This window comes from Arachis hypogaea, chromosome 13 (genome assembly GCF_003086295.3).
Source record: "Arachis hypogaea cultivar Tifrunner chromosome 13, arahy.Tifrunner.gnm2.J5K5, whole genome shotgun sequence".
NCBI classification, from domain to species: Eukaryota; Viridiplantae; Streptophyta; class Magnoliopsida; order Fabales; family Fabaceae; genus Arachis; species Arachis hypogaea.
In genome coordinates, this window is record NC_092048.1 from 83056888 (window position 1) to 83069841 (window position 12954).

Below are 12954 nucleotides of genomic sequence, written 5' to 3' on the forward strand. Positions count from 1 at the left end.
GAATAAGACTGGACACGCGGACACGTGATGGTATTTAGGTGTGTCCAAGCATGTCTGGGAAAGAATTTTTTATTTTTTATTAAGACACGGTTGGACACAGCAGACACGCGTGTCAGACGAGTGTCGATGAGTGTCGTGTCCAAAATGTGTTCAGCATGCGAGCACGATAACTCAGTGAAGTGTCCGTGCTTCATAGGTTTACTTAAATCCCAAATAATAATAATAATAATTAAAGGAAAAAGAAAAACCACAATAACGCCATAATTAACTTTTACTAATACTCATTAAAGAACATAGGTATCGCCAAAATACGAAATTTGAACTTCGAAGTAGTGATGATTTTCGCTTTGACCATTTTAGCCATTTCCGGCTTTATTTTACTTTATTTTTTCGGCTTTAATAATAAATAGTGTGGAAAATTGATCACGTACTACATAGTCTATCTTTTCTTTGACGTAATATAATAATTTAAAAAATAAAATAAAATTTGTTAAGTCAATTATTAGTGTCCAAATTCGTCATCTCAACATTTTTTTCCAATTATAAATACACTGCATCCGTTATGCCTCTTCCTCCCACACTCAAAACACTCTTGCTCAAAAGCAAGAAAATTAGAAAACACATAACAAACCCAACCTTATAAAACAATATATACTTTCTTGTTTTTTCCTTTCTTCTTCTGTCTTTAGAAATCGAATACAAACATAGCTTTAGTTTGGTGAAGAGAAGTTATAATAAGAAGAAAAGGAAGGAACCATGGAAGGAGGCATACCAGAAGCTGATATGTCTGCTTTCAGAGAATGTTTGGCACTTTCATGGAAGAATCCATATGTTCTTCGTCTTGCTTTCTCTGCTGGAATTGGTGGCCTTCTCTTTGGCTACGACACAGGTAATTCAAAATAAATTCAAAAAATTTTTTTATAAAGAATTTTAAATAAATAAACTATTATGTCCGTGTATATTTTGTGTTATTAATATTGTAATCACAACTTATTTTCTCATCATCTCTCAAATTTTATTCTTCCTTTATTTCTATTTTCTAGCTAGCTAGCTCCCTCCTATATATATGTTTTATGTTTTTTATTTTATTTTTCTTTTTTGAAAGAGAGCTCCCTTATATATATATATATATATATATATATATATATATATACGACCCATATCTCTGTTTTCTCTCCCTCTGTCAAACTCTTAGCTATCACCCATGTAAACTTCTCTTATACATAATAAAAATAATAAGTTGTAGACTTCATATTTAATTTTTAGTGCTACTAGACTATATAATTTTTTTATTTATTATTTCTACTATTGCAAACACTTATTATAATGTTGTTAGTATATTGACACGTTGGTAAATATTTTTATTATTAAAATTATAATTATGCAGGAGTTATATCTGGGGCTCTTCTATATATCAGAGATGACTTCAAAGCGGTAGACAGAAAGACTTGGCTTCAGGTATACATTAGAGGGAGATATATTAATAATTTTCTCTCCTCAGACACTTTTGGAGTCAAAATGTTGAAAAATCAATGAGTACTAATATTGTTATGGGTTTAGTTAATACGTGCAAAAAGACATAAGTTAAAATTTCTATTAAAACATTTTAATAAAAAATACAAATTTTAGCTTTTAATTCATTTATAAAAAAGCACTCAAAAATTAATAGAATTTATTATTTTTAATTATTAGTCTAATTTTTTAATTTAATAATATATTTTTATTTCATATTTTTAAAGATTATTAATTAATTACTAACTAAAAATAATAAATTTTTTAATTTTCTAATTTTTTATTTATTATGTATTTATTAAAATAAAAAAATTAATTATTTTTACTAATAAAAACTTTAAGAGCACATGATAGCTAGAGTTTATCATTATTCGTGTGTTGTGAATCCCAATCTCCACTTGCTCGAATAGACTTTAATGCCCTTACGCCTTCTCTGCTATTTACAGCCACAACGTAACCTACCAATACTTGCAGGGAAAAAACAGACACATAGTTTTCTGATGTTTTGTTTCGAATGCCCCCCTTTGACAATTAAACATCACCCGAGTCCAAAATGTTGCATCATCGCTGAAAACATTGCAAACTCTTGCTCTATCTATTTATTTATTTATTTAATTAAAACCTTGCTTTTGTTTCTTTTTTACAACTATGAAACTTTTATTTTATAAATTTAATTTTAATACAAGAATAGTTAAAGTGCAAATTTTTTACATAATCACTGATTACTAAAATAGTTATTTCTACTAATATCACAATACCCAATTAAAAAAATATATAAAACTTTTGCACTATATGTTAAAATTAATTTACTATTTTATTTTATTTTGTTTTGTTTTAATATATGTATATGTTGTTTCTTAAAATTTCTTTAGGGGTTAAACCTTTCGGATTGGTTTTTGCAGATATAATATTCATCGGAAGAGATCCGATCCATAAAAAAATCAAATAATATTTACCATAATTTTAATTTTCAAATTTCTTACATTTTCCTAATTATTCTACTTTAATGATTTAATCTATGTTTTTATCTGTATAAAAATGTTTTACATGACAGCTAATCAAGTAATCTGTCTTAGGTTTAAAAACTGCAATCAACTATCTAATGATAATTGCTTTTATCATTCTATCCAATACATAGGGAAAATGGCTAAATCATAAATTAACTTCACTCACAAGGTTGGAAATCCAAATTTTGAAAACTCCTTTGGTAAGGGAGGATAGTATCATATACTACAATTTTCAAGGGCTTAATTAAGATTTGTAACCTAATTTGTGTGAATAAAAAATAAGATTGTAATTTTAATGCACTTCAGAACGTAACAAAATTTATATTATAAACTAATTGAATTCATGTATTTGGATCATTTTTTAAAATAATAGACTTAAAAATTAGTTATCTTTTATAATGTATTAATATATGATTTAACTAAATATTTGTATAAAATTATTTTATGCTGTCAATGCATGAAAAATTAAACTTAAAAATAATACATTATCTATGTAATAGAACCGGAATTAGATTCGTTTTTTCATTTCTCTTAACTTTTATTTATTTATTTATTTATTTATTTATTTGGTCTATACCTTCTTTGTCCATGAAGTATAACCTCCACATAAGTTTTTTTCTTTTTCTTTTTTATAATAATTTTCTGTGTACTTTTTTAAGTTCTTTTTTATTTTTCTGGTTGTGTGTGATGTCCCACATAAGTTGACAAGTGTCCGAATCATGTTTCACTTCAACAATTGTAGGCTTCATATACAGTTGGCCCAATAGGAGTTGCCGCCCAGTGGACCCAATTAATATCCCCAACCCCTATTGTATTCTCAACTCCATCATTCAGTTAAAGCAACCTTAGTAATAATAGATGGGACCCTCTTAATTATGCCTGTAATTCAATAACTCTTTTATTATACGAAAAGTAATTTTCTGAGTCCATGTCTAAATAAAAATGCATATTTACAAGTCAATTTCACGAAAATGAAGACACCAAACAAATTTCACGAAAATCATGTGACGAACCTCTTTTTACGGATCACATAAAAATTAACCTTCTTTTATTATGAGCTTAAAAGTTAGTTTACTATACTAACTACCGATCTATTGGTTTTATATGTTTTCTGTTTTTTTTTTTTTTAGGGTATATCAATTTATTGGTTTTTTACTTTTTTATAAGTTAGATTCCGTAATTTCATACATCATATGGCATCAAAAGTACTAATTTATTGGGCCTCAGCCACTTTTCTTTATCCAATGAAAGAAACCCTATATTCTTTCTTCAAAAATGTTCTTTCTGTTCACACCAAAAGAAAAAAACCTCTGCGAAGATAAACAACATAATCAATCAATAGTTATAAACCCATTGAGGAATATGTATTGTTCCCAGCGGGGGTTGGGGAATCTTCCCATTTGATTGAATTTTATGCGTTGATATATTTACAATGTGTAGTTTATTATGCAGTTCCGGCCTATGGGCTCAAATTCGAGTGAAATATAAATGGGAAGCAGCAAATTTAGGGGGTTGGAAAGAAAAGAGAGAAGAGTCAATATTCAATTAATTTCAAGATTAAAAAAATATTTTCTTTTTTTTTTTAATTAACTTCATGTGTATATATTATTAATGTAATTATTTTAAGTTTACATATAATAGTGTATTATCTCATAATTTAAGGAGTTTTGAAATCTTATACGTAGATAGCATACAAAATTTTCGATAAGAGTATCCAATTTGAAAAATAACACACAAGATTATATTGAACTTAACTTTCCAAACACACTATAATGATGGTTCTATAAAACTTTTATTTTTTAAAAATGATTTTTAAAATTTAATTAAATAATCAGTTATTATAATAAAATCATCAATTTTATTTAAAGTAGTATAATAAAAAAAATTATAAAAGATCAAATACGTATTTTTATATACGATGATGGATTAATACCGATTTTGGTATACACTAGTTGGCATTGTTAATAAAAATAACATCTTCTTACACAATCAGTTTTGAATAGCAGTATAATCCAAAGAATTGAATCTTTATATTCACCCAAAGAGATAAAAATCTGCCTGGCAAAGAACCAATAGCTCAAATGGCATAATCTCCCTATACTCAATTAAGAGGTTGCGGGTTCGAATCTCCATATCTTCGGTAAAAAAAATAAATAAAGATCTGCCTGTACGAGTTTCGGTATGCAATGAATATCACATTGTCTAATTTGTAAATATAAATGGAACACGGTGACAGGAAGCCATAGTAAGTACGGCACTAGCTGGAGCTATCATAGGAGCTGCAGTTGGCGGATGGATCAATGATCGATTTGGAAGGAGAATAGCAATCATTCTTGCAGATGCACTCTTTCTGACAGGTGCAATCATCATGGCTGCAGCAACAAATCCTGCTATTCTCATTGTTGGTCGAGTTTTCGTTGGACTCGGCGTTGGCATGGCTTCGATGGCATCCCCATTGTACATCTCAGAAGCTTCTCCGACCAGAGTTCGCGGTGCTCTTGTTAGTCTCAACAGTTTTCTCATCACGGGGGGGCAATTCCTCTCGTACCTCATCAACTTGGCCTTCACTAAGGTGAGTCGTTATTGACGGACAAAGACTAACAAACAGTTGTTTTCATGCGAGTTGATAGTTGAGAATCCTTTGATAATTTGACATGTTTGAATAAATTGTCATATAATAATTCTCAAGTATCAACTCCAAGTTAAGACAATTGCACGCGAGTTTCCATGTTATTGAAATATGTTAAGTGATTAAGTTTGTATACTAAGTCGAGCCAACTCACATATGTGGCTTTAACGTGAATTCTAATGAGAATTTGTGGATGAATTTTCATTTCAGGCGCCAGGGACATGGAGGTGGATGTTAGGGGTAGCAGCAGTACCTGCAATAGTGCAGATCTTACTAATGTTTTCGCTTCCAGAATCGCCTCGTTGGCTGTACCGGAAGGTAAGTTCATTGGTTTATTCATCAATCATCATTAACCACCACTAACTACATTTTCAGCTTATGAATTACTAACTCTTCTCCTTCCATTTACAATAACATAACAGGGTAGGTATGAGGAAGGGCAGGCAATTCTTAAGAAAATCTACCCACCCGAGGACGTGGAAGGCGAAATCCAAGCTTTGAAGGAATCAGTTGACTTGGAGATCAAGGAATCCGAGTCATCAGAGAAAATCAACATGATGAAACTCTTGAAAACCACAGCTGTAAGAAGAGGTTTATATGCAGGAATGGGCCTCCAAATCTTCCAGCAATTTGTTGGTATCAACACTGTGATGTACTACAGTCCCACCATTGTTCAGTTGGCTGGTTTTGCATCTAACAGAACAGCACTACTTCTGTCACTCATCACATCTGGCCTCAACGCATTTGGTTCAATTCTGAGCATATATTTCATTGATAAGACCGGGAGGAAGAAGCTTGCTCTCATCAGTTTGTCCGGCGTCGTGGTGGCTCTGGCTCTCCTAACTGTCACTTTCCGTGAGAGTGAGATTCACTCTCCAATGGTCAGTGCCATTGAAACATCTCATTTCAATACCACCTGCCCTGACTTCAGATCAGCCGTAGACCCTGGTAGATGGACTTGTATGACATGCTTAAAGGCTTCATCGCCGTCTTGCGGCTTTTGCGCTGCTCCTAATGACAAGGTGATTATGTTTTTTGCAACACTTTTTACCTTAATTTTTCAAACTAAAAAGTGTTTTCGAATATTTAAAAAATCGTTACTTTAATTTTAGTAACACTTTTTAACTGTTGCCAAAGTTGTATAGCCACTGTAGTTAACTCCACCAATGCGTACTTATCACTAGGGAAGGAGGAAGTGTCCTTTTGTCCACTACCATTTCAACTAAAGCTTTGCTCAAAACTATATCTAAGTAGCTCCACCCGTTACCGGCATCAAGGGATGGAATATTAAGGCCATTGCATACTTACAAAAACACTTGCTAAATAATACCAAGTTTAATATGTTAAAATCTATATGGAATCTCTACAATAAGGTAGAAACTTAACATCCTTATGTTATTTATGTACATTCTTGTGCATTCCTTAACAACAGTAAGCCTTTTACAAATGGGTGGAGACAACAGAAGTATCCTATTGTAAGCCATTGTGTTCCTAACACTAAAATGTATTTCAATTTTGCAGCTCTTGCCTGGGGCATGTTTGATCTCCAATGACACATCAAAGGACATATGTGGCAATGATCACAGGTCATGGTACACAAGGGGATGCCCAAGCAAATTCGGTTGGGCAGCACTTATAGGCCTTGCACTCTACATCATATTCTTCTCACCAGGAATGGGAACTGTTCCATGGGTTGTGAACTCTGAGATCTACCCTTTAAGGTACAGAGGAGTCTGTGGAGGAATGGCATCCACAACAGTTTGGGTGTCAAATCTCATTGTTTCACAGTCATTTTTATCACTGACACAAGCTATTGGGACAGCATGGACATTCATGATGTTTGGGATTGTAGCTATTGTGGGCATTTTCTTTGTCATTATTTTTGTCCCAGAGACTAAAGGAGTTCCAATGGAGGAAGTAGAGAAGATGCTGGAACAAAGATCTGTGCAGTTCAAGTTTTGGCAAAAGAGGAATTCAGTATCTGAGAAATACTGATTCAAGGGGAAAAAAGGAAACAAAAATTCGTGTGTTTGTGAACTGTTAGTGATACAGGCTTGTAAAAGTAAATTGTGTACTATGGTTTCTATTTGGGTTATTAAGCAATAGTTAGCATTTTAGTTTAGATGCTTAGTTGATTATTATTAGTTGGTTACTGATGGGAATCCTTTTTACCAAATCCATACGAGATGGAAAAAAGAAAGGATTGATAATACTATTTAATTGGTAATCAATAAGAAAATTATATTAAGTGATCTCAATTGCATTGTATTTTTCCCTTAATATCTTCATTGTTGATGTTAAACTAAAAAAGGAAGATTCCTATCTATTAGTCTATCACAAAATCCAAACATTTTGAATTGGTTACTACTTTTTCCTTTATAGTAATACCATGTTTACAGCAGTACCCGAACATAACTCATCCATACCTGTATATCCTCCTTATATTTTCTTCACACTAAAACAGACAATTCATATAAAGAGATAATAACTACATCTTTTAGAATGCCCCTACTTGGATCATCAAGACCTTCCTTCAGGATTTTGTTTAACGAAAATTTGTATCACATTACTTTACCATGTATCAGAACGCGGCGTTTTAAAATTTTGGTTACACATTGGAGTTGTGTAAAGGAAGGGAATTTTCGCCCAAGAACAATTCTCTGAATGGGCACTTTTCTCCCCTGCTTTGATCAAATGGATTGATATTATTTCCTAAATCCTAACACCCCCCCCCCCTTCCCCCCTTTTTTTTTCTCCCCTTTTTGTCTTCTCTAATCAAACTTGACAATTCACTTAACATGATTTTAGGTGAATCTTGAATCATAAAACTAAACATGTAAACTCGACTCAATTGAGGAGCTAACATACAATACCACGCATTAAGTCAAGCTTTGATAACCTCATATAATCGCATATGTAAATCTACATGGAAGGGAACATTCAAGACATTAAGCATATGCGTAACAAAACCAGTTACATATTTGTTAAAAAGGAAAGAAATACATCTGGAACAGGTAGAAATTTTTAATGTTTTTTGACATCCAATATCAATGTCAAACAGCTCAGACTAGGGAACAAAATATCTACATTTCTGTTTTCTACCTCAAAGTTGGCAGATGAGAAACAGCATCTAATTGTTATGCACCTGCATCAGTAGACATGGTTTGTCGATGTAACTCCTCATGTGCATTCCTCAGAAATTGATCCCAACCACTTCCTGGGGCAGTATCCAGGTAATCATATGGAACAGCAGTTTTCAGGCCTGGCCTAACAACACAACGATCATCAATAATTCTGAACTCTGCATCCCCTCCTTCACTGTAGATATGCTCTAATTCATCCCACGTAAACAACAATGGCAATGTAAAGGCACCCAAGGGTTGAAGTCCATGACCTTAACTCTCTCGTTCCTTGTAATAAACATCAAATGAGTAGTTTTCAGACTCAAATCTATCTCTAACATAACTGTTGAAAAATCCATGTATCAGCAATTGGAGGCTGCTCTTCTTTTCAAGCAAAGGAGGATAAAAGGTAGTAACTTCTCGCTGAGAAATTCCAAGTAATTTCTGATCTCGCACAAAGCAACGGAACTCCATGTCAGGTTGAAGGGATGGATACCATTTTCGAAGGGCAAGAAAAAGCTCTCGGGGTCTGGACGAAGATTTATCATGGCAACAGTCATAAGCGTGGCACAAATCATGCACCAATGAGTCAGATGCGCGGAACAAGAGTGCAATCTCACTGAAAGAGGTGCAACGAAGGCTGCCACAAGTACTTATCCAAGCCAAATCTTTTGGGGCACTCTAATTCAACTTGGGGAAGACTGCACCCCAACATGATTGCCAGCTTCCTCTCCAACATGGTTATGTGCTTCTTCTTCCATGGTGGCTTCTAGATCTTCCTCCACTAGTTCCTCTCCAACTATCCCTTTGCCTCTTGCTTCCCTCCTTAGTCTAAGAAAGGTCATCTCAATTTCACTATCAAAGGGAGATGAAGTCTCTCCTCTTCTACCTGTCATACACTTGACAAATAACCAGCAGAGAACAAGTGAAGTAAGAAAAATCTTGTTGAGATTAGTGGTTAGCTTTGTTGATGCAATTAATCGAACAGTTAGAAGAGTGGAAATATGGACGATAGGTAACTAAAATAATCAAGGAAAAAGAAATAGAACTCAGAGCAGAGATGAAAGAAAAATAAAAAGTGCTAGTGAAATAAAATAAAATAAAATAACAAGGAAATTAAATTGCTTAATCTAGCTCTCCAATCAATTTAATCACTGTCAAATTTAAGTCAATTTCCGGCAACGGTGCCATAAAACTTGATGACCAGAATTCACACCCCATATAATGAATGATGAATCCGCTCTTTGGCAAGCGCACCAAATATCGTCAAGTAATAACCCACTAGGAGTGGGATCGTATTCACAGAGATTAATTGGATTAAGCAAGCAATAGTTAATTGATTATCCTAGTTAGACTATTCAGATTGGAGTGATAATCAAACAAGAAAATGTAAATTGCATGAAAGTAAAGGAAAGCAATAAAGTGCAAGAAAGTAAATGGCAAGGAAAGTAAAGTACAAGAAAGTAAAGTGCTCGAAATGTAAAGTGATGAAAATGTAAATAACCATAAAGTAAATAAAAGAAAGAAAGATAAAATAAGCATTGGGATCAAGAGGTATTGCATTCTCCGGATTAATTGATTTCATCTCATCTTCAATCATGCAACTCATTGACCTCTTGGCAATCATAATTGATTGAGCCCCAATCCCTTGGTGATTCAATCTCTCAAATCTTGATCAATAGTCAATTCCTTGGTTTAATTGCTCATGAGAAGAGATGAAACTTGTTCCCTGTTACCTTCAGGTTCTGATGCGTTTCCTTCTTGTTGAGGAGTTTGATCTTGTATGGCTGAGACTTGATTAGCCTTCATCTTCTTGGTTAAGGCTGCTATTTGTGCTGCAGTTGCCTTGTATTGAGCTAACAAAGCATCTACAGAGTTGAGTTCTAACACTCCTTTCTTCTGAGTTCTTTCTGAAGCATAGAAATACTCATTTTCTGCTACAGTCTCGATGACTTCTATGGCTTCTTCAATGGTTTTCTTCTTGTTGAGTGAGTCTCCTGAAGAATGATCCACGGCCTTCTTTGATTCATAGGATAGCCCTTCATAGAAGATGTGTAGTTGTACCCACTCATTGAACATTTCTGGTGGACACCTTCTTGTCAAATCTTTGAATCTCTCCCAGGCCTCATAGAGTGTTTTTTCATGTGTTTTCGGGGTCAATATCTTCCTCAATTCCAATGCCCATCATAATGTGTTATATATGGTTGGAAAGCCCTGGATGTCTACTTTCTAATGGCACTGAAATCATCTCATTTGGAGTTGTGTAGCTCAATATATTTTTATTTGAATGAGAGGAGGTCAGGCTGGCATATGCCCTGGCGTGCCACGCCCACTTCTTGGCGTGCCACACCCATAGTGGGGCTCAAAATCACTCCTCTGGAACTTAAGCCTGGCGTGCCACGCCCAAAACACCAAGTGGCACGCCCTCTTTGAGATCTTGGCTTCACAAACTTGGCGTGCCACGCCCAGAGCTCCAAGTGGCACGCCCATGTAAAATTCTTCAACCTTCTTTGCTGGAATGTTGGCTTGGCGTGCCACGCCCAGAGCTTCAAGTGGCACGCCCAGCTTCACACGCCCATTTTTATTTGTTGTTTTCATTCCCCTTTTGTTGCTCTTTTCACCTAAAATTCAGCACAAACCCATTTCAAAGCAATGTACCATAATATATATCATTTGGTTCATGAAATTGCATTGATTTAATGAGATTATGCTCTTTTTATGGCCCTTTTAGATAAGAAAAAATGGTACATGATGCGCAGTAATCAGTTCCTTAATTTTCAACTCAAGTTCTGGAAATGAAGGCGGTGGAGAAGGTTCTTCTGCTTCATCAGCAGTTCCTTCAGACACCTGAAAATCTTCATCATCTGAATTATGAATTCTATTCGGCAAGGCATCTTCATCCAACACAGAAGCAGGCAACAAAAATGTCCCAGAGTCATCAAGAAGGTACTTAATAAAAGATTCAGGGAGTTTATGAATTATGGTCTTGATAGATACAGATTTGAACTTCGGGTACCATTCTTGAATTTGGCATCGATTGACCTTTTCCTCTTAAATATTTGTTGAATGGTTCTTTCTGTCTCAAATAAATATGGCAGAACCTTTAATAATCTGGATCTGACACGCATTGGCAATAGAGTAATGTAACTTATGCAATGTTTAGAGTCAAAATATCCTAAAGGTTGGACGTTACAATACAGTCCCAAAAGTTTTTATCAGTCTGTGATATTTAATGTGCTACAAAATGGGAGACGACTCTATCAGGTGATGAGTCTACCAGAACAGTATTTTATATTTCAAAATAACGAATGAGCTAAATGATAGAGTTGTAAAAGTACTATATATTGTTAACAAGTTAGAAGGGATGGTATAAGACTGATTTATTGTATACCAAAACCATAACGAAAATAAAATATAGCTAGAGATGCAGACAATGCAGCCAGTACAGTCTCATGAGCATGACAGATCAAAACATTAAACCATTCTATCCTTTGATAATTCCCATGAATAAATTGTATTTTCAAAAAACAAATTTCTTCTGGAAATCACACATAAGATTCCCAGTCCCATCAATCATCCAAAGAGTCAAACAAACAAAATTTACAGTTCTAAATTGGCATCCACTACATCATACTCATACTCAGACTCATACTCACAGTCACTCACTCGGAAGAAAGAACAGAGAATAAAATATAACTTTCTTCCCTCAGCTTTGAAGCAGCCAGATACTCAGATATTAACTACCTTAAGAAGTGACCTAGTTATTAAAACCACTTATAGACTTTACATTTTCATAATCAGATTACAGGAAGGTATATTTAGTAGCATATAACAAAGCCACAACATCATTGAAACATGTTAAGCAAGTGTGTATTTCCTCTAACAAATGAAAAACAAACAAGCGACATTTTATAAGCAAAAGATGTAAAAACCCATAACAAAATCAAAGGGAGAATGATATCCAGATGAAGCACCACTATATATCTCTTAATTGCAAATTCAGCAACACCACATATCTACCAAGACATTGCAATTCTGAATTTCTTTCCTAAAAAAGCTGCAACACATGCTCGATTACCTTTTTCTAATAATAATAATTAATTGGACTTAATGCTGTAAGGTTTCCATGGGAGAATTACATCTACCACGCGAGACTTTAATGTTTTCATTTAAGATTGTGATTTATGGCCTTAAGGAACATCCACTATCCAATGCAAAATTCAATTGGTATGTCAATAGGGGTTACACGGTTTCTTCAAGGTTAGATAGATTCCTCATCACCAAGGTTCCAGAAACGAAACCGGACATTCAACCGTTCAGGCTTCTGGATAGGTTTTGGGTTAAGATTCAGAGTTCTAACCATTTGAACTAGAATCCAACTTAACCGGATTTAATAACCATTCAGAGTTCTAACCAACACTTCTCCATGATTCATTCTTATTTTTCCAGCCATGCAATACCCTTTAGACTTGAATATGACCTAACTTTGACAATTTACAATATTTCTTTGGCTATTTATTTTTTATGATAAGAATTGTATGTTGTTCACTTTAATCTCAATTGTTGATTTCTCTCTTCTCTTGTTTTGGTTCACATTTCAGTTCAGTGTGCTACTTATTTTTGATGATAAGAATTGTATGTTGTTCACTTTAATCTCAATTGTTGATTTCTCTCTTCTCTTGTT

General features: G+C 34.0%; 1 protein-coding gene and 1 pseudogene across 2 annotated transcripts; one reads left to right on the forward strand and one right to left on the reverse strand.

Annotated features, from left to right (window-relative positions):
• Nucleotides 1-306: 306 nt before the first annotated feature.
• On the forward strand, nucleotides 307-7406 carry LOC112732310 (probable inositol transporter 2). Of its 2 annotated transcripts, none has more exons than XM_025780980.3 (6): nucleotides 307-889; nucleotides 1388-1458; nucleotides 4756-5091; nucleotides 5359-5466; nucleotides 5571-6170; nucleotides 6670-7406. In XM_025780980.3, exons 1-6 carry the CDS (start codon nucleotides 757-759, stop codon nucleotides 7141-7143), a joined length of 1722 nt encoding a protein of 573 aa, XP_025636765.1. In that variant the 5' UTR covers nucleotides 307-756; the 3' UTR covers nucleotides 7144-7406. The 2 variants fall into 2 exon arrangements, with proteins under 2 accessions (XP_025636765.1, XP_072068168.1); XM_072212067.1 differs by having other exon boundaries at nucleotides 573-889; nucleotides 3972-5091.
• Nucleotides 7407-8192: 786 nt separating this feature from the next.
• Nucleotides 8193-11321, reverse strand: LOC112735073 (uncharacterized; annotated as a pseudogene).
• Between the last annotated feature and the right edge of the window lie 1633 nt (nucleotides 11322-12954).

Excerpts from the sequence above, each read along its gene's own strand:
- LOC112732310 (XM_025780980.3), top strand. The coding sequence starts at position 757 with ATGGAAGGAGGCATACCAGAAGCTGATATGTCTGCTTTCAGAGAATGT. Across the intron at positions 890-1,387 it reads TCTCTTTGGCTACGACACAG|GAGTTATATCTGGGGCTCTT; the intron begins GTAATTCAAAAT and ends ATAATTATGCAG. Across the intron at positions 6,171-6,669 it reads GCGCTGCTCCTAATGACAAG|CTCTTGCCTGGGGCATGTTT; the intron begins GTGATTATGTTT and ends TCAATTTTGCAG.